The following is a 21988-nucleotide window of genomic DNA, read 5'->3' on the forward strand; positions in this document are numbered from 1 at the left end:
CCAGTATCTATCAAGTTGCTAAATCTGGAGCAGTGACACTTATTTTTATGTGCTTGTGTATTGGATGTATATTTAATGTATGTATTATGTGTATATATTTTTTAGGTGTACCAGGTGATGTTGGAATGTTTTGAGTCTACTCCAAATTTCCCTACTAGGGACAATAAAATATATTTCATTCATTTAATTTCAAACATTATACACAATGCATACATATTGGAAATGTCTCAGGTTACGTATGTAACCATGGTTCCCTGAGAACAGGGAAAGAGACACTGCATTCAAAAATGCATTGGGGAACGCCTCCTCGTGAACGGGTGTCTGAAAACAATATCAACTCATGACAATCCTATTGGCCGGTGGCAGCCTATGACATCATCATTGCGCAACCGGGAAGTATATAAGGAGCGCCTAGAGAACCAGTCTGTACCTTTACGTCTGTAGGGACTGTTCAGCAGGCAGCTCCGATGCATGTCTCAGAAACACAGTGTCTAGTTCCCTGTTCTCAGGGAACCATGGTTACATACATAACCTGAGATGTTCTCTTTTGAAAGGGAACTCAACACTGCGTTCGAAAACACATTGGGGAGTGATATACACATGCTGCCAAGCTTGAGGGGAGTTCATGCCAAAGAATGTCTAGACAAATGTCAGAACTAGCAGTTTCAACTGAAATGCCAAAACCACTCCCTCTACAGGTCATACATAGGCTGTCAGTGACAGCATTCCTTATGGCCAACAGCCCAAGCTACAAGCCTCAAAGTGTCCTTCTGCAGAAGGCCTACCAAGGCCGCTCAAAGGCTTCTGGAACCAAGCTTTTTTTCAAAGAAAAGAGGGTACCTTTAAGGGAATGTAGCCATGGGACCCGAGGGAACCCTAGCCAGTCACTGGGGAGCATACTCAACCCTGATTGCCACCAGGGAGGCTGACCTGGTCGAACAGAAACCTAGTCTTGACCAACAACCTCTCTGATCACAGAGTCTCTTAAAGGGTGGCCTGTGAAGGCCACACACCTAGAACAGCCTGCTTGCTGATAAGCAAGATCCCACAAACATGGAACTTGCTCAGAATGAAACCAAGTTTAAATAGCAGATAAGACTGTAGATTGCTCTTTAAGCAAGAGGAGTACAACTAGAGGAGGTCCAAACAGGACCTGCGACTTCAGAATGACACAGGCGTCAGCTAGTGGCAGTGACTATGCTTTAAGGGAGCTTAATCAGAGAAAAATAAATTATCCAGTGAGGTTGACTAGTTTATCTCAACCTGAGCACACATTGCAACAGGCAATGTACTCCTATGGCAGTGCTAGTTTCCAAGTGAGCAAACTCTAACTAAAACATCTACCAACAAGCCTGTAATACAACAAGCTATTGTGCTCTGAAAGAGGCCCAAATGGAGCCTTCTACTTCAAACAACATGAGTGTCAGCTTGTGGCAGTGTTCAAGCTCTAAGGGAGCCATATATGAAAACCAAACTATGTAGTGAGGTTAACTTTATTAAACTCAACCTGAGCTTATACATTTCAACAGGCAATATACTCAATAAAAACACTGTCAGCAAGGGAAGTCCAAACTACGTCACCATACTCTTAAGGAGGCCAAAGTCAGGCCTACTACTCCAGAACACACGTGTCCTGTGGCAACACCCGTGAGTTTACTCAGTAAACTGGATTAGAGTTTACTGAGCTCACAAAGTGTGGGGCAGGAATCAGAACTAAAGTAATCAAGTACAATAACCTTGAATAACAAGGGAGTACTATTAATCCAACCCTGAAAAATACAGGGTGGGTACTTCACATCAGTAATTCTCACAAAAATTAGATACAATCTGTACTGCACCCTAGGGAACAGGAACTTTCATAAAAAGCTACAACCATATCACTCATACTTAGAACATAGTTCAAGGGGTTCAGGGGAAAAACTGAAGTCAAGTCAAGTCAACTTTATTTATATAGCGCTTTTTACAATGCAGATTTTGTCAAAGCAGCTTTACATTGATAACTGGTACATAATTTGGCTGCACAGCAGCTCTTAAATAATAGTGTCAATGCAGGCAGATCAGAAGCACTGTTGAATAAATGTCAAGAATACTATTGAATATCAAATGTCAAGTGTCCCCAACTAAGCAAGCCAAAGGCGACAGTGGCAAGGAACCCAAACTCCATCAGGTGACATCAGGTGGCAAACAAGTGGCAAATAAGTGTTAAAATGGAGAAAAAACCTTGGGAGAAACCAGGCTTAGTCAGGGGGTCAGTTATCCTCTGGCGAACAGTGCTTTGTTACAATCAGGTTGCTATCATAAGTCTGATAGGATCGCAACAATCAAAGTATTTATTTCAGTTCCATCCAATTGAGGATCGTATTCATCACGCCGGTATGGACGGTTTGTTGAGGAACTGTGGCACTGGCTGTCGTGTTGATGAGGCCTTCTCAATGGATGATCCAGTTGACTCGATCTCTGCTGATACTTCAGGGCTGCGTTGTGGTCGTGTCCAGCTGAGGATTGTATTCATCACGCCGGTATGGACGGTCTGTTGAGGAACTGTGGCACTGGCTGTCGTGTTGATGATGTCTTCACAATGGATGATCTAGTTGACTCGATCTCTGCTGATACTTCAGGGCTGCGTTGTGGTCGTGTTATGGCACCGGTCCTTGGATACGGCCCAGATCCGGTTGACTACGGTAAACCTCGGGATAAACAGAAAGACTAATATTAGCGTAGATGCCATTCTTTTTCTGATGTAACGAGTACATCTGGTGTTATAGGAAGTGTTCCCGGTTCCGGCTGACCTAATTTATGCAGCCTAATAATCCTTTAACAGATTTGAAAATATAAATTGATAATGTGTCATGTGTATGCCAGGTTAAAGAGATGCGTTTTTAGTCTAGATTTAAACTGACAGAGTGTGTCTGCTTCCCGAACAATGCAACGAAGATAGTTCTACCAAAAAGACTCGGGAGGCAAGATAACGTAACACTGATATTTATTACCAAACAGCAAGCGGAATATATAAGGTTAATGATCTTTGGCGTAGGCCCCGTCCGTAGCTCACGTCCTGAGGGTTGAAGACTTTGCATTTCCTGCCTGAAGCTGAAGGCAGGGGCGTAGCCAACCCCCAGGGAGTATGGACAGGGACCATCCTGGTGGTGGTGGGGAGGATGGAGATGAAAGTTTGCGTCAGCATCTGCGAACTCAGACAAGTGTAAGTACCAATCTTTTATACGCCAAGTGTTAGATAATGATTGGTTAGATCTGATTTAATAAGTGACATAACATTTGAGTCTTCCTGGCAGAACTTGCTCTAGAGCTTCATTTTCAGAGTTTAGGTGCCAAATAGGAGAAGGATCTACCGCCTGCAGTTGATTTTGATATTCTAGGTATTATCAGCTGGCCTGAATTCTGAGATCGCAAGAAATGTGAAGGACTATAATGTATTAAGAGCTCACTTAGGTACTGGGGAGCTAAACCATTTAGTGCTTTGTAAGTAATTAGCAAGATTTTAAAATCTATACGATGTTTAACAGGAAGCCAATGCAGTGATGACAGAACTGGGCTAATATGGTCATACTTCCTAGTTCTAGTAAGAACTCTAGCTGCTGCAAATTTTACGAGCTGTAGTTTATTTATCAAGCGAGCAGAACAACCACCCAGTAGAGCATTACAGTAGTCTAGCCTTGAGGTCATAAACGCATGAACTAACTGTTCTGCATTTTTCATTGAGAGCATATGTCGTAGTTTAGATATATTTTTCAGATGGAAGAATGCAGTTTTACAGATGCTAGTAACATGGCCTTCAAATGAAAGATTGGTATCAAAGAGCACACCCAGGTTCCTAACTGACGACGAAGACTTAACAGAGCAGCCATCAAGTGTTAGACAGTATTCTATATTATTGCGTGAAGAAGTTTTCGGTCCATAAATTAGAATCTCTGTTTTTCCTGAATTTAGTAGTAGGAAATTACTGGTCATCAACTTTTTTTATCAGCTATACATTCTGTTAATTTAGCGAAATGGTTATTTTCGTCAGGGCACGAAGAAATATAGAGCTGAGTATCATCAGCGTAACAATGAAAACTAATGCCGTGCTTCCTAATGTTATCTCCCAATGGTAGCATGTACAGAGTAAAACGCAACGTTCCTAGTACTGAGCCTTGCGGTACTCCATATTTAACTTGTGATCGATATGATATCTCATCGTTTACTACAAACTGATAACGGTCAGATAAGTATGATTTGACCGCCCAAGGCAATTTCACTAATGCCAACATAATTTTCGAGTCTGTTTAGAAGAATATTGTGATCGATAGTGTCAAATGCAGCACTAAGATCCTGTAACACTAATAGAGAGATACAACCACGGTCTGATGATAAGAGCAAATCATTAGTAACTCTAATGAGAGCAGTCTCAGTACTACGGTACGGTCTAAATCCTAACTGGAAATCTTCACAGATACTATTTCTTTCTAAAAAGGAACATAGTTGTGATGAAACTGCCTTTTCTAGTATTTTTGACAGAAAAGTGAGATTTGAGAGCGGCCTGTAATTGACTAATTCTCTAGGATCAAGTTGTGTTTTTTTAATAAGAGGTTTAATAACAGCCAGCTTAAAGGTTTTTGTTACGTATCCTAGTAATAAAGATGAATTAACAATATTAAGAAGAGGATCTATAACCTCTGGAAGCATCTCTTTCAATAGCTTAGTCGGTATAGGGTCTAACATACATGTGGATGATTTTGATGATTTAACAACTTTAGACAATTCTTCCTCTCCTAAAGCAGTAAATGAATTGAATTTTTCTTTAGGGACACCACAATGCACTGTCTGACACAAGACTGTAGTAGACGGTTGCATGGTAATAATTTTTTCTTTAATATTATCAATCTTGCAAGTAAAGAAGTTCATAAAGTCATTACTGCTGTGCTCTTTGGAAACATCAGAATTTGAAGCTTTATTTCTTGTTAATTTAGCTAGTGTATCAAATAAATACCTAGGGTTGTGTTTATTTTCTTCTAAAAGTTTTGAAAAATAGGCAGATCTAGCAGTTTTTAAGGCCTTTCTGTACTCGAAAATGCGAAATACTTCTAGTTTTGTTTTCTTCCAGCTGCGCTCCATTTTTCTAACTGCTGTTTTTAGGGCCCAAGTGTGCTCATTGTACCATGGTGTTGGATTAATTTCCTTAATCTTTTTTAAACGCAAAGGAGCAACTGAGTCTAATGTGCTGGAAAAGACAGAGGCAATAGTTTCTGTTGCAATATCGAGGTCTTCTAAGCTGTCTGGTATGCTAAGGTGATGAAACTGATCAGGACGATTATTTATAAAGCAATCTTTAGTAGTAGAAGTGATTGTTCTACCATATTTATGGCAGGGAGGCAGTTTAGCCTCTTTGACTAAATGTAGTATTTAGTAAACACAAGACTAGATAATGATCTGAGATGTCATCACTCTGCTGCAGAATTTCAATGGCATCAATATCGATTCCATGTGACAATATTAGATCTAAAGTATGATTACGACAGTGAGTGGGTCCCGACACGTGTTGTCTAACACCAATAGAGTTTAGAATGTCTGTAAATGTCAATCCTAATGAGTCTTCTTTTATTATCTACATGGATATTAAAATCACCAACAACAAGGACTTTATATGCAGCTAGTACTAATTCTGATAGAAAATCGACAATCTCTTTGATAAAGTCTGTATTGTGCCCTGGTGGTCTGTATACAGTACAGTACTGTGATAATATCGTTTACAATAAGTGCTTTTGAAGAAAGTGATCTAATATTTAACAACCCAAGCTTTATCATTTGTTTATCATTATTATCTCTATTTTTTATTTGTTGAACATCAATTACATTTTTACCATTAAATGGGTTTGGAAGTTTTTTTGTTTTTACTAATTCGGGGTACAGACACAGTCTCTATGTGATAATATCTAGGTGCAAGAGTTTCTATGTGTTGGGAATTATCTGACTTCTGTAACGTGAGGCAGCCAGCAGACGTTCAGTTTAGCCAGTCTGTCTGCTTCCTGTCCTGGGCCCCAGTTTGTCATGTTTTAGTTCTGAGACTATGTGCCATATTACTAGAGAGAAGAGCAGCACCATCCCGGGATGGATGAATACCATCTCTTATCAACAGGTCAGGTCTGCCCCAAAAGCTTTTCCAATTGTCTATGAAACCTATATTATTCTGCGGACACCACTTAGACAGCCAGCCATTGAGTGATGATAATCTGCTAACTATCTCATCACTCCTACGAACAGGAAGAGGGCCAGAACAAATTACTTCTCCTGACATTGTACTTGTGAGTTCACACACCTCTTAAATGTTAATTTTGTGATCTCCGATTGGCGAAGTCGAACATCATTTGTGCCAACGTGAATAATAATTAGAGTATTGCGATTAGCATTAGCCAGCACTTTTAAATTTGCTTTGATGTCAGGTGCTCTGGCTCCCGGCAAACATGTGACTATGGTGGCTGGTGTCTCTATTTTCACATTCCGTGTAATAGAATCGCCAATAACTAGGGCACTTTCAACAGGATTCTCAGTGGGTGCGTCACTGAGTGGGGAGAATCTGTTTGATGTTCTTAATGGAACGGAAGAGTGGTGTTTTCCGCGGCTAGGCCGCCTCACCGTTACCCAAGTGCCCTGCTGCGCGGGCTCTACAGCCTGAACCGAACAATGTACACAATTCACTAAGCTAGTCGCATCCAAAACAGTATCTGAAGTCCCTGCATTCTTACTATCCTCGATTAAAGTTTGGATGCGTGTCTCTAATTCTGAGATTCTCTCTGTCAGCCTGACTATTTCCCTACATTTATGACATGTAAATCCCTCGTCGCTGACAGAGAGAGCTACACTGAACATGTGACAAACTGAACACGAGATAACAGTGGGAAAGGATGACATGTCTCATCGTGTTTGTAGACTGATCCGAGTAACCACTGTAGACTGATCTAAGTTACCACAGCTGTTTGATGAACGCGTTGAAAAGGAGATCATTTACATGGCATACTAATACACGCGACCTAGGAAGCTAGGGAGCTGTTTGAGATGCATGGATAGTTTGTAGGGGTTTTCCTCATCTACTTACTTTCTCTTCGCCGTCTTGGTATCAGTGTGTGCTAGGTAAGACCATTTTGTGCTTGAGCACCACCAAGTTGTGTTTTACTGTAACTTCAGCAGCTCCAGGCATGTGAACAAAAGCGCCACTCTCATTGGTCTGCCAGTTTTTAACGCAGTGCGTCAAACCAGAAAAACTAATCTGAGGCGTTTTTTTTTAAATGTCTGTGTGGGTCTCTGTCTGTGTCAATGTCTGTGTATGTTTTTCTCTCTCTCTCTCTCTCTCTCTCTCTCTCTCTCCCTGTGTGTGTGTATTACAATCTTGATTAGTGGTCTTTAACCCTTTTACTGATTACCCATTTATTGATGAACTTATACAAATTTTGAACTGCAAATGATAAATTCACACTCATTTGAAAATGGACCATGCCACTATATCACTATTCAGACAGGACTAGTATTTCTAAATGTTTGAGTTACAATTATTATTTTTTACAATTACAGTTGTAATTTCAATAAATTAATTATTTATTGATATAATTCACATGTATTAAAAAAAAACAACAACCCTGTGTCAGTAAATTTCACATGGTAATAAAAGTGGCTGTTAAAAAATAGACTTGCGTGAGCAGAAAATCTAGACGTACCTTAATATTACCTGAGACTGACATTAAAATTGTCTTTGCAGGTTCTGTGATTTGGCTCTTTTTATTATTTTTTTATTATTTTATTTTTCCATCTTATACCACACATATTGAAATTAAATGAAAGCATGCTTTTGGTGCATAAGATTGGTGCACAAACAACAGCTCAGGGATGTCAAAAAACACATGAAGAGAACTGTTAGGATGTCATTACACTGTATTCAGCACAAACTAGGCTACATAATATGTGAGGAACATGTATAAGGTTCATGCGTGGTTACTAAAAAAACAAAAAACTTAAGTCACTGAAATAAGGCCAAAAAAGTATATTATATCTGTGTTCACAAGACTTCTGGGTATTGGAGGTTGTAGACTAGAGTTTTTGCTTCAGAATTATATAAAAATTATGCTGCTTACTCCTTCATTTATAACAATATATTGATTTAGTTTTTGTAAGAAATTTTTTGTCAAGAAACACAGTATGCGTGGAGGCATAAATAATCATGAATAATGGTTCATTTACACCTGAGAAGACAGAAGAATCACATAATAATGACCTGAAATGACTTGCATATTAATGAGGCCTTTCAGTCAGGTAGGCTGTGAAAAAACCCTCTGTTATCATGACTCTGCTCATCATAAACGACAATACTGTGAAATATTATTACAATTTAAAATAATGGTATTCTATTATATTCTTTAAAATATAATGTATTTCTGTGATGCAAAGTGTCTGAACAATTATGTTACCTCTATGGCATTTCATATAGGCTTTTAGCTTAAAAGCATGCACATTTGGAGAAATATTGATGTATTCTTATATGTTTATGTCAATATTCTATACTGGGGAGTAATATTTATTCAATATTTATTGTCATCACTATGAGTGCTGGATTCTGTGTTTTCAATTCATACATGCAGCTGGAGGCCGCTCTGTACACCTTTAGGTCACAAATTCATATAAAGAAGAAGAGGAACCAGGAACTAACGGCATGTCTTCTAGAGATCGCTAACCATGGCTTTGACATCCAGATAAACACTTTTCAAGACAATAAATACGCGATTGAGACGATGTATGCATGTATTGACTGAATTTGCGTCTGAATAGCGCTGGCTCCGTGGGCGTGGTCGCATTAGCGGATAATGAGCTGAATCACGGACTTCTGACACGGCTCTCTTTTCATACAGATTACATAAACACAGAATGTTTGTTTTCGATATGACTTGCACGATTTAAAACCTGACATTTCAACGTTTCTTTAGACATAAGTGTCATTTTTTTTGTCATTAGTATTCATAAGTTACAGTTCATTTTCCGAGAACTATCAGATTGGACTTCGTTCAGAGGGAGACGAGAGATCACGCATCATGTTAGTTTTCTTTATTTTACAAAAAGCACAACATTGTGTTTTTACTCTGAGTGTACACAAATAAAAGAAGACATTTTATAGTTTCAATTGATATATTACTTATGTCTCTATGACAAGAAATGACGGAGTATTTTAAGTCTGTTTTGCTGCAATGTGAAAAAAATCCTGCAAAACGCGCCGGCACGTTACCTGACTCCAGAGAGTTAAGACTGGATTAGACATGCAAGTCATCTCAATTTAAACATCTCATGGATGTGGCTGCTGTGGTTTGTGATCATATGGGCACCAACTGCTGCAGTACATGTGGTGTATCCAAATGACTTTGACATATTCCTTTTATGTTTACCCGTTTTAAATGCCTTTTGCCCACCGTGCACAGTTGCCCTGAAGGCACCAGGTTGGCGGTGCCACTGGGCTTGGGCCTGCTGCTTGAAGCCATATATATATATATTGTCATTTTTTGGAAATTTGGGGCCCTTAACATGCTCGAAAACTTTTGAAACTTCAAACGCAAACTTCAGACGCAAAAAGTCTGAAAGACGCAACAGAGCCCCCTTGAACAGGGTTCGAAAACTTGGTCCATATATCCAACTCGCTTGCACGTATCGGTATAAAACTAAGTACACCTATAGACCTCTTCGGACCTAACAACTTTTGTGCTCTAAGTTATATGCCAGCTCAACAGGAAGTCAGCTAATACAAGTTGTTTGAAAAACATATGCTCTGGAATTTGATATACTCCTCCTAGGTGATTAATCCCATCACCACCAAACTCGGTCAGCATGAAGTCAAGACATCTATGGTGCTAAATTGCAAATGGTTTGGCGAGAAAAGGGAAGCAGGTAATGTGTTATAACATCTGCATACATTGATTGATTTTTATGAAACTTTACCTTTGTGTTCATTATAGGAGGCTAATCACATGGATGTGACTATTGTGAGTCCAAGTTATAGCGCCACCAACTGGCATCAAGAAATGTGTCACTTCCAAAGTGTGTCACTTTTTTGCTTTGAAATCACTGTTATTTTTACCTGATTTGCTTCCAACTTCATTAGTGTAATGTCAATACACAGCAGATATATACCTTTGAAACAATTGTGATAACTCGAACACTGTTGCCATTGCAACACATCTAACTTAAATATTTGATTATTAATAAAGATGTTAAAGATGCTTAACATGCTTCAAATTGCATGAAACTCAACTTACACGTCAGATATGTCAGCCAGCAGACATGGGCATCACCGTAGAAACAAGTGGGAGCAGAGCCTCTATAGTGCCACCTTTTGGCAAAAGTGGGGGGTTACCTTTACCTACAGTCACCAAACTCAGTACACATATTGTTCTCATTAAGCTGGACAACAGTCATTAGCTCCGATCAAAAGGAAGTCAGATAGTTTGGTTTGAATGTGGATTTTTTAATAAACAGGCTCTGAATTTTAAACTACTACTTCTAGGGTTTATTCGATTCAGACCAAACATTTTTTACCATGGTGCTAGGATATTGAAGATGTTAAACTGCAAACGGATATCGGATATCTTGATCAGTGTTGCCATGGTGAGAGATTAAACTAAAAAAACACTATAAACTATTTATTTATATATAGAATAATACAAATGTTTTAAATAAACACATTTTATTCTTTTTTTTTTTTTCAATTCAAAAAGCATGTGTAAGTTGAAGGGGTCATGAACTGCGTTGTTCCCTTTCGAAAGGGAACTTGAACTGCATCCTAGAACGCTACTGGGGAATGCCCTCATGTGACTGGTGTCTGAAACAATCTGTCCAATCTTGACAATCCTATTGGCTGGCGACAGCCTATGACGTAATGCAGGTGTAACCAGGAAGTATAAAAGGGGCACCTGGAGAACATGTCATCCTCTTTTTGTCTTCAGGGACTGTTTGTCTGTAGAGATCTATTCAAGGTAAGACATTTTCTACTATGGCTGAGAAACGTTTCAAGCGGTGTGCTGCTGGTGTCCTGGATATTTGACAACGGAGGACACACACGACTTGTGTGTTCATTGTCTGGGCGAAGAGCATGCACGCTCTGTTCTCGAGGGAGCAATTTGCGTGCATTGTGAGTGTCTTCCCATGAAGACACTCTGCTCTCGTCTGTCCATTGGCCGAGGCCTGCCCCGCGTATGAGGAGCTCCTCGACATGATGGGGTGCACGTCAGATAGATTAAAGCTGTCTTGGTATAGATTAAAGCTGCAGCCCCCGTAAGCCTTCCTTTCCTTCCCGATTTCCATTCTGCCACTAAGTAGACCGCTGCCGCGATCTGTAGATCAATGGTGGAAATGGTGGCACTGAGAGACACCTGTTGGTGAACCTGGCGGATATCGGGGAGAAAGAGAAGGGTTTTCTCCTTGATGCCCCGGTCTCGCCCTCTGAACTTTTTGGCACTTGCATTGAGGCCGTGGTGGGAAAGTTCAAAGAGGCAAGGGTGTGCTCAGCAGCATTTAAATCATGTAAATCATGTATTATGTCATGTCAGACAGCCCGTCCTGGTCTGAGGACCATAGACAGGGCCAGAAAACTAGCGTCGCTGCTCGGGCTCCTCCTCCTCAGAGGAGCAGGTCGCAGAGAAGGCGAGAAGCTAGAAAGAAGAAGCAGGATCAGAGAGAAGTTATACAACGCAGGCATTCTGAACGGCCAGTGAGTATTTCTTTCTTTCTGAGGGTTTGTACACTTCACCCTCTCCTCTTCTTCTGTCCCTCTGTACCCTTCATTCCCACAGACACTTTAACATCGGTCCTGAGGCTGTGCTGATGATGAGTATGTTCCCTAAAGTGGAACTTTTCTGACCAATTTCAAAACACTGCTTAATGAAGCATCGGAGCAAAAACGAATCCGTGTATTGAATCATGATTCAGATTGCGTGTCAAACTGCCAAAGGCTGAAATCACGTGACTTTGGAGCTCCGAACAGCAGATTCGATACACTGATTCATTTATGATCCGATGCTTCCTGAAGCATTGTTTTGAAATCGGCCATCACTAAATAAGTCTTTTTTTTTTGGCGCACCAAAAATATTTGCATCGCTTTATAATATTAATATTGAACCACTGTGCTCACATGAACCGATTTAAATATGTTTTTAGTACCTTTATGGATCTTGAGAGAGGAAGTGTCATTGCTCCCTATGGAGGCCTCATGGAGCCATCAGATTTCAACTAAAATATCTTAACACTCTCGGGTCGGCGGTCACGCCGGCGTGATCACCGCATTTTTTTTCTAACCAGTGTGAAAGAGACTCAAAATACTCTGTCACTGTTGCGCATACAATTAAAGAGTTATACACCATTTTAATCTGTGGAATATCTTCTTTTATTTGTGTACACTCAGAGTAACAACAAAATGTTGTGCTTTTTGTAAAATAAAGAAAACTAACATTATGCGTGAGCTCTCGTCTCCCTCTGAACGAAGTCCAATCTGATAGTTCTCAGAAAATGAACCGTAACTTAGTGAATACTAATGACAAAAAAATTAGACTTATGTCTAAAAAAAACATTGAAATGTCAGGTTTTAAATCGTGTAAGTCAAATCGAAAACAAGCATTCTGTGTTTATGTAATCTGTATGAAAAGAGAGCCATGTTAGAAATCCGTGATTCAGCTCATTATCCGCTAATGCGGCCACGCCCACGGAGCGAGCGCTATTCAGACGCAAATTCTGAGTCAATGCATGCATTCATCATCTCAATCGTGTATTTATTGTCTTGAAAAGTGTTTTGAATAGCCATAGTTAGCAATCTCTGGCCTCAGTTAGTTCAGTTATTTCCTGGATTGCCTATTCTTCTTTAGTGCTCAGGCATTTGTAGACTAAAGGTGTACAGAGTGCCCTCAGGCTTCAAGTATGAATTCAAAACACAGTATCCAGCACTCATAGTAATGACAATAAATCCTGAATAAATATTACTCCTCTGTATAGATAATTGACAAACAAATGAAAATCCATCAGTATTTCTCCAAATGTGCATGCTTTTACGCTAAAAGCCTATATGAAATGCCATAGAGGTAACATAATTGTTCAGACACTTTGCATCACAGAAATACATTATATTTTAAAGAATATAATAGAATACCATTATTTTAAATTGTAATAATATTTCACAGTATTGCTATTTTTTCTGTATGTTTGATTTACACCATGATGAGATTTGAGACATGATCAACAGAGGGTTTTTTCACAGCCTACCTGTCTGAAAGAGCTCATTATTTATGCAGTTCATTAGAGCTCTTTATGCAATTCTTTTGTCTTCTCAGGTGAGAATCATCCATTATTCATGATTATTCACGCCTCCACGCATACTGTGTTTCTTGATCAAAGATGTTTTAGAATATTTAAATCTCTCTATTGTTTTATATGAACAAGCAGGCAGCATAATTTTTTTACCTCATTTTGAAGCACAAACTCTAGTCTACAACCTCAAATACCCAGAAGTCTTGTGAACACAGATTTAATATATATTTTTTTGGCTTTATTTCAGTGACTTAAGTTTTTTTGTTTTTTCAATAACCACACATAAAGGTTATTCTTTCAAAAACACAAACATGTACATACATGTTCCTCACACATTATTGTAGCCTAGTTTGTGCTGAATACAGTGTAATGACACTTTTTTCCATTAATATGTTTATGAACAACTGAAAAAAGCACAAATGTCAGGGCATGTCAAAACTTCTCCAAGGCCCCAAAAATCCTCAGACCCCTGAGGGTTAATTTGTGTTCCGAAGATTAACGAAGGTCTTACGGTGTGGAACGGCATGAGGGTAAGTAATAAATGACAGAATTTTCATTTTTGGGTGAACTAACCCTTTAAGTTGAGCATATTCGGTACTCCCTTCCTTCATGTTGGTTGAGCATGCTCCCTTGGAGCCACTGCATTAGTCCCAGGCCTGCGGCCATGTCCGGCTAGGGTTGCAGGCTCTACCTGGCCTCCTCCTTAGCCCAGCTGCATGGTTTACTCCAGTTTATATCTGCTACTTTCATCTGAAAACTCAAGCTCTTTGCAATTTAACATTGCTGCGGACCTACAAGCTCAGATGCCGATTCAACATGTCCAATCAGCCGAAAAAAAGCAAGCAAGGACCAACTTCAGCCGACGGTGCGGAACACACTGAGAAAACTTAGTTGACCAACGAACAAAAATTTCCAGACGGCCGACCGTCGGCTTGGTGTGTTCCTGCCTTATGAGGAATCACAGTGTAAAACATGTAATTTCCTGTTGCCATCGGTTGGTGCTTTAACTGTGGTGGCCTTCTTTCTTTCGATTTGATGGCCTGTGAGTAGTTAGCCCTCTGGGGCCTCCTTATTGGCTATACTCTTGATTTCCAATATCAGGTCGCTAGGCTTCCTTGGAGCCTCCTTGATGTTGACTCCAGTTTATATCTGCTACTTTCATCTGCCTTTTCAGGCTGCCTCTGTGGTAGGTTCTGGTTGGTTCTTTGCCCCAGGGTGGGACCCCTTTGTTCTGTGTTGGTCCTCATACAGACTTCCCGCTCTGTTGTATGAGCCAAACTCTTAGCTCTGTAAAGTACAGGCTAGTTGGAGCTGGTTCTCTGGTCTGTGTTTGGTTGTAGGCTCCCTTCCGAGCCTCCCAGCTATCTGCTTAGCTTGGTCTTACTCGTCTCGGTTGAGTCTCTTACTCCCCTTTGGTAGGGTTTTTTTTTTTGTTCAGAGTGATGCACTCCTGAGCGTTATCACTGGCAGAAGACTTCTCAGCCTCCCAGGATGTTCAGTTATTACTAGGCAGTAGTTTCTACTTCCTTATTAACTACCTTGCTCCCTGAGCATGGTCTAGAGTCATTTTGGAGTTTGATGTTTACTCCCCTTAGACCAGCTTCTGGTGAAGCTATAGCACCTTTTTGGCCTTGTATGTAGAATACCAGCCTCCAGAATCTTCGCTTAGCATTCTGTAGATCCTAGGTCAAGCAGTTTACTCCCCTCTGAGGGTTGGAAGCACTTTACAGAGTTCTGCTCCCTGGGATGCCCGTCTCTTTCCGGTGAGGAGTGGTTTCTGCCTTTCTGCAGCCCCTCTCATTTGGCTGCCCTCTTGGGTTTAAAGTAAGGAACTCTGTTCCATGAACAGACAGGTTGCTGGCGGACTAGGCCTCTCTGGTGGGCTGGGTCGGCCTCCCTTGTGGCTCCAGGCGTTGATGTTTGTCCCCCTGAGGATTACAAAATATTGTGCAGTGCAGTGACTGGATTCGACAGTAATGCATACGTCTTTTCAATGCGTATGTGAACAACATCCAGATACAGGTTGCATGTTAATGGCAAGCGTAAACGCAGCCTAAGCGTGTAAATACATGAGAAATATGGCAATGCCATTTCAACGTGCCACACTTTCTGCTGCCAACAGATGGTGCTTTTACTATAGCTTAAAGTCCACGTGAACCGGAAGTTGCAAACGAGTTTTCTCCAGTGTTGTGACGTATTTCCAAGTGAAACGGAATATTAAATAGAGGGCAGAGTTTTACTTTAGCGCTCCTCCTCTCCATCTCTTGCTCATAGCAGACTAACGGTTGCAGGGGAGAGGTTTACGTGTTTTCAACCCAAGCCGTCAAACTGACCTTCTCTATCAGAGAAGGAACGCCATTCCAGACCAGAAGTAACTTTTCAGATTTTGATTAAAGATTACTGCGACAAACTCTTTTTTCCTGTGTATTAACTTGCACGGATTAATTGTTTACCACAAGACTAGTAATATGCACTAACAAAGAAAATAGGGTCAATTTTGATGACTTTCATATTGCCATGTAGATGTCTTCATGTCAGGACTATTATCAAACTTTTGAAGTTTGGGGCAGATTGGACATTGTATGCCTGAGTTACAACAACCTCCTGTTTCGTGGCATTAATCGCATACATTAGCACTTAGCGAAGTGTTGCATGATTTAACATATCTCTAACATGTTTGTACTTCGTGGCATATTTAAATGTGTTTCTCGGAGTGAATTACAGTACAAAGCATGCCATTTCCTGTTGCCAGGAGGTGGCATTATGACTAACTGAATATTGGCATAAAGATGTCTTTAGGCCAGGACTCTTATCACACATGCAAAGTTTGGGGCAGATCGGATATTGTATGCCTGAGTTACAACAGCTTCCTCTTTCATGCTGAAACATCAGAATTTGTCTGGCCGCCACGGACACGCCCTTCAGAAAACTCAAGCTCTTTGCAATTTAACATTTCTGCGGACCTACAAGCTCAGATGCCGATTCAACATGTCGAATCGACCGAAAAAAAGCAAGCAAGGACCAACTTCAGTCGACGGTGCGGAACACACTGAGAAAACTTAGTCGGCCAACGAACAAAAATTGCCCGACGGCCTACCGTTGGCTTGGTGTGTTCCTGCCTTATGAGGATTCACAGTGTAAAACATGTCATTTCCTGTTGCCATCGGTTGGTGCTATAACTGTAACTGAATATTGGTGAACTGATATGACGTCATTTCGAACAAAATCAGGCCAAAACAAAGTTCGTTTGGTGTTCTTTTTGGAAGTTTGAAATGGCTTGCCAAAGTGAACTTTCAGGAAAAGTTCCCTCCAGCTGCAAAACACCTTCGTACTACCATTGGTCAGTGACAATAACATAATAGGAGTTGTGTGCTGAGGCTCCGCCTTCATTCATGTGGAAGTCTTCTCTGAATCATTTGATCTGTAGAGTTCGTTGAGGTAAGAGCTCCATGGGTGAAAACATGAACACGCTGGATAGCCGCTTATAGTACAAAATGAAGTTATGCTTCAGATAAAATGAGGCGCTGACACTGTTTTTCATGTTTGATACTGTAAAGCTGCTTGATTTTAAGCAGTCTATTAAATAAAGTGCTATATGAAGACGTGACGTGACTGGAGTGCTACTTTGCAGAGCTCATGCTAACATACCCATGTTGTTATGATCAGACGTTTTTCTTTCTATAATAAATGCTTGCCGTTTTGTCATTTTTGTTGGGTTTGTTTTGTTACTTAGAAGAAAGTGCACAGCACATATTTACATATTCATCTAACCGTCGATCTCAGCAGTGTGGACAGTGTGGGCATCAGATGTTCATTTACAGTATATTGCTGGTCACGCATTTCGAACTTCGTTTTACACCTAAACGAAGAACGAAAAAGAACTTTTCATTTGAAGTATACCGGGGCCTTAAGCCTTGTCTGTGAAACCAGGGGGAAGTGTGTTAAGCATATCAGTCTACACGTATAAATTGAGTAAATTGAGTTGTGTTAATTTTTAATCTACACATAGATATGTGTAAAAGAAGTTTTTATTTTCTACACATTTTAGTTAATATTGACACAAAGTGTGTAAATTAGAGTGTTACACATAATTTGTGTAATTTTTCTACACATTCTTTCTAAGAGTGTATGCACATGTAAAATAATGTGATCATCAAACATTAAACAGCATATAAATCAAAGCTGCCTAACCTTATAATGAAATGTCTGTTACATGTGCCCTGGGTCTGTGTTCATTAACTTTATTTTATGGACTCAAATCCCCCTCTAGGAACCAATTACACACTCACACCTGTTTTACATACATGGCTCAGTATTGTTTAGCCATTGGTTTGCATTCCGTTTGTGCCTTGCCTCGCCTCACCTCGGCTCACCTTGGCTCGCCTCACCTTGTCTGTGTTTTGACCCTGGACTGTTTCCTTGTTCGTTGATCATTTGCCGACTGCCTTGACCTGTGCCCGTGTTTTGGATTACTCCTTTGCCTTGCCTTCCTGTTATTGTTTGCTGGTATTTGACCTACTGCCTGTATGACTACGCTCTTCCTATAAATAAAGCCTGCATGTGGATCTCCAACTCCGCTGTCCTGCTTCCATCCATTACAGAATACTCAGCCATACCGAGATCCAGCGGCTTTTATGAGCGTTTCCAGTCCAACCATGGATCCAGTTGACCAGCTACTACGTCTTCGGTAAAGATATATTTATAATAACTTATATTTTCAAGTTCCATTTGATGATGTGGCTTTGAAGGAAATTTTCCATTTTGGACTAAATGAGCCCATAAAAACCTGGTTTAACCTTCCAGAATGGAAGTTTAATTGTAGTCTAAGAGACTTTATGGACTATGCCTTAATTTTATTTGGCTCTTCGTTCACTGTGGGGGAAGAAGAGAAATTCTTTGGATTCTTAGAGTTTTGGGGGGAGGGCCAACTTCAACAAGCTCTGGTAGCAGTGGAGCTTGTATTGTTGCAAAGTTCTATTTCTTCCACCTTGATTATCGCAACCCCGATACTCTCTGCACCTCCAAACCCAGTAATTCCCTCACCAGAGCCTGTTCATGTGATTGCTGCATTGGATCGGTATTTTCAAGCATTTCAGAGCCTCGCCATGTCTCAGCAGATTTTCCTGATTCTTGTCACATCTCGGCAGATCTTCCTGATTCTCATCAAGTAACAGCAGATCTTCCTGAGCCTCGTCACACCTCGGCAGATCATCCAGAGCCCTAAGCTGAGATGGCGGCTGCGTCTGAGCCCTCAGAGATTGCAGCAGTGGCCATTATGGCCACAGCCATTTGGTGCGTGTTGCCTGCACACACATCAGTGCACATCAGTCCTTGAATCTGGTCCTGAGCTTGCTTCAATCTATGAGTACATTCCTGAGTCCAGTCCAGTGTCTGAGTCCAGTCCTAAAATCCGGCCTCGTGGTCATCCCTGAGTTTCCTGTCTACTGTGACATGGCCACGGAGGTCGTCCCCGAGTTTCCTGTCTGCCTTGACACGACCACAGAGGTCATCCCTGAGTTTCCTGTCTGCCTTGACATGACCACGGAGGTCGTTCCTGAGTTTCCTCTCTGCCCTGAGACGACTATGGAGGTGGTCTTTGGGTTTCCTGTCTGCCTTGACTTGACCACAGAGGTCGTACCAGAACTGTCTGTTTGTCCCGACACAACCACAGAGGTTGTTCCTTAATGGTCTGCCTGCTGCAAAATGTCCAGAGAGGATGTTTCAATCAGGCTTTTCTGAGCTCCCTACCTGTACTGTCATGGGCCTAGTGGCCAATGCTAACCTCTCTGCTTCATGTTTCAGTTTCTCCTGTTCAGCCATGTTGGTTTCCAGTGTTGCCTAATCTGCTGTTGTGGTCGTCTGCTCCGCCGTGGGGGTCTTCAAGCTTGTCTGAATTGCTTTGGTGGTCGTCTGCTCCACCGTGGGGGTCTTCAAGCCCATCTGAGCTGCAGTGGTGGTAATCTGCTCCACCGTGGGGGTCTTCAAGCCTCTCTGAACTGCTTTGGTGCTTGTCAGCTCCGCCGTGGGAGTCTTCAAGATCATCTGAGCTGCAGTGTGGTCATCTGCTCTGCGTGGGGGTCTTCAAGTCCGTCTGAACTGCTTTGGTGATCGTCTGCTCCACTGTGGGGGTCTTCAAGCCTGTCTGAGCTGCAGTGGTGGTCATCTGCTCTACCATGGGGGTCTTCAAGCCCGTCTGAACAGCTTTGGTGGTTCAGAGGGCAAGATTTTGACTTGCCTTCCTGTTACTGTTTGCTGGTGTTTGACCTTTTGACCTACTGCCTGTACAACTATGCTCTTTCTGTAAATAAAGCCTGCATGTGGATCTCCAACTCTATTCTATCTACTATTCTATGATCTACTCTATCAGTGTTTTGACACATAGTCTTTGAGGAAAAAAAAAAAAAAAAAAAACAATTCTCAGCTTTTTTTATTTAAATGCTGCTTTTTTATTATTATTAAAGGTACCCACTTAGTCACATTCAATTGTTGAAGAAAAAAAAAAGAATACATGAAGCTATAATAAGTTTTGGTAACGCTTTATAATCTTCACGCTATGAAGCATTAGTAAATAGTGATTGCTTATAAATCAAGAACAAAGTATGTATAGCTGTATTTATAAATGGCTTACTAATGTATGTTAATGCTTTATAAATAATGAACTGACTATTTTAACTAATTAACTAATGCTTCATAGCGTGAGATGAAGTGTTACCAAAGGTTTTTTTTCTTTTTTTTTTTTTTTTCTTTAAAGCTGAAGCTCAGTTATTTCTTTTGATATATTACATGTTCAGATATCCATACAACAACATATTTTGAGGGCAATGAAAGTTTTGTGAAAATGATCAAAAATGCTGGTTCTAATCATTTGCAGTGGAAAGATTGGAAAGCACTAGATACTGAATTATGCTCAATTTATGCTTTACATATATGCTAGTTATGTTTCCAGTGAAATCAAACATCAGAGGACTTTGCAGCACTTATGCCACAACAGGCCTCCTGAGTCATGTTAGAGACTATAAAAACACTAGCACACACTGGTGACTCCACAGTCCCACTAAATCAGAACACAAATAGAGCTCATTGCCTGAAGATGCAATGATGGTCATTTCAGAGTATATAACAGAGGGTATTTCTAATAATGTTTGTAAAGTAGAAAAAAAAAAAAAAAAAAAAAAAGATGAATTATTACTGTGCTAACCATTAGTTTAATTGAATAATTATTATATTACTAATCTAACTTAAGACTTGACATTTAAGTTCACATTTATTGGTTTAAGACACTGTGGCTAAATATTCTAAGCTGATTGTTTAATTTTTTTTTTTTGTTTATGTGTAAAAAACACAAACTTTGTTTGCTCTATTTTTCAGGTCAATGAAAGTATTCCTTGTGAAAGGAAAATGGAGAATGGAACATACTTTTATTTCATGTTGTTTGAAAATCTTGGGATCATAAAATATGCTTTTTTCACTTTGGGGTTTATTTTTTACTGTGCTGTCATTTACTTTAATGTCATAATTATTCTTGTAATATTTCTGGAAAAGACATTGCACCAGCCCATGTACATTCTGATTTCATGCTTGTCCATCAACTCTGTATATGGTACAGCTGGCTTTTTCCCAAGGTTACTGACAGACCTGCTCTATGATACACATAAAATCTCCTTTGAAGCATGTCTCATACAGAGTTTTGTCATTTACTCATATGCAGCTTTTGAGCTTACAATATTAATGCTAATGGCATTTGATAGGTTTGTTGCAATCAGCAAACCTTTGCATTACAACAACATAATTACCACACGGTTACTAACTTTTTTAATAGTTATAGCATGGCTTTATCCAATCACTTTTGTTGGTATCGGTTGTCTTTTGACTGGCAGGCTCACAATCTGTGGTAACAAATTGTTAAGGGTGTACTGCCACAACTATGAAATTGTCAAACTCTCATGTGTAAACAATACTGTTAATAATATTTATGGCCTGATTGTAACGATCACAAACATTTTTATCCCTTTGAGTTTTATAATATATACCTATGTCAGAATTATTATCATTTGTCAAAGAAGCACACGAGAGTTCAGGAGCAAAGCATATCAAACTTGTATTCCACACATAGTGATCCTTTTAAATTTCTCAGTTGCTCTTTTTTGTGAGCTCACTTTGAGTCGATTTGTGAATGGGGAACTTCCTATAGCGCTGACTGTTGTCATTTCACTTGAATTTATTGTTGTACCACCCATTGTAAACCCTATTGTTTATGGTCTAAACTTTCCTGATATCCGCAAAAAAATTAGACATCTTACAAAAGCCTCCAAATAGCCTGCTTTGTTTCTGTTGTAATAGGGTAAGAAATATATTTAAAAATGTAAAGATATTTGTTCAATTACGCAATCAATCACATTTTAGTTTTTAAAGGTATATGCACTAAATGTGATAGTTTTCACCTCTCTGAATTCTATACCGGTTTTCGTTAAATGATCTCCTCAGTAAATATTTTTTTGTGAAAGACTGTATAAGGATTTTGGAAACACAATCACAGATTAACTTTTTAATTGAAAGAATGAAGGGGCCATTCATATCTTATCAGCTCAGATTAATAACTGTAGAATATAAGCTTCTATGAAATCTTTTAAAAATTATATTAGTGTCAGTAATTCTTTACAATTGTAAC

At 40.0% G+C, this 21988-nt stretch overlaps 1 protein-coding gene across 1 annotated transcript; it reads left to right on the plus strand.

Moving 5' to 3' along the window:
• The first annotated feature begins 20718 nt into the window (after positions 1 to 20718).
• Positions 20719 to 21636, plus strand: LOC137004246 (olfactory receptor 51I2-like). Its single transcript, XM_067364431.1, has one exon. The coding sequence runs from the start codon at positions 20719 to 20721 to the stop codon at positions 21634 to 21636; it is 918 nt and encodes a 305-aa protein (XP_067220532.1).
• The last annotated feature ends 352 nt before the right edge of the window (positions 21637 to 21988 follow it).

Source organism: Chanodichthys erythropterus, chromosome 17 (assembly GCF_024489055.1).
Source record: "Chanodichthys erythropterus isolate Z2021 chromosome 17, ASM2448905v1, whole genome shotgun sequence".
Taxonomy (NCBI): Eukaryota; Metazoa; Chordata; class Actinopteri; order Cypriniformes; family Xenocyprididae; genus Chanodichthys; species Chanodichthys erythropterus.

Excerpts from the sequence above, each read along its gene's own strand:
- LOC137004246 (XM_067364431.1), top strand. The coding sequence starts at position 20,719 with ATGGAGAATGGAACATACTTTTATTTCATGTTGTTTGAAAATCTTGGG.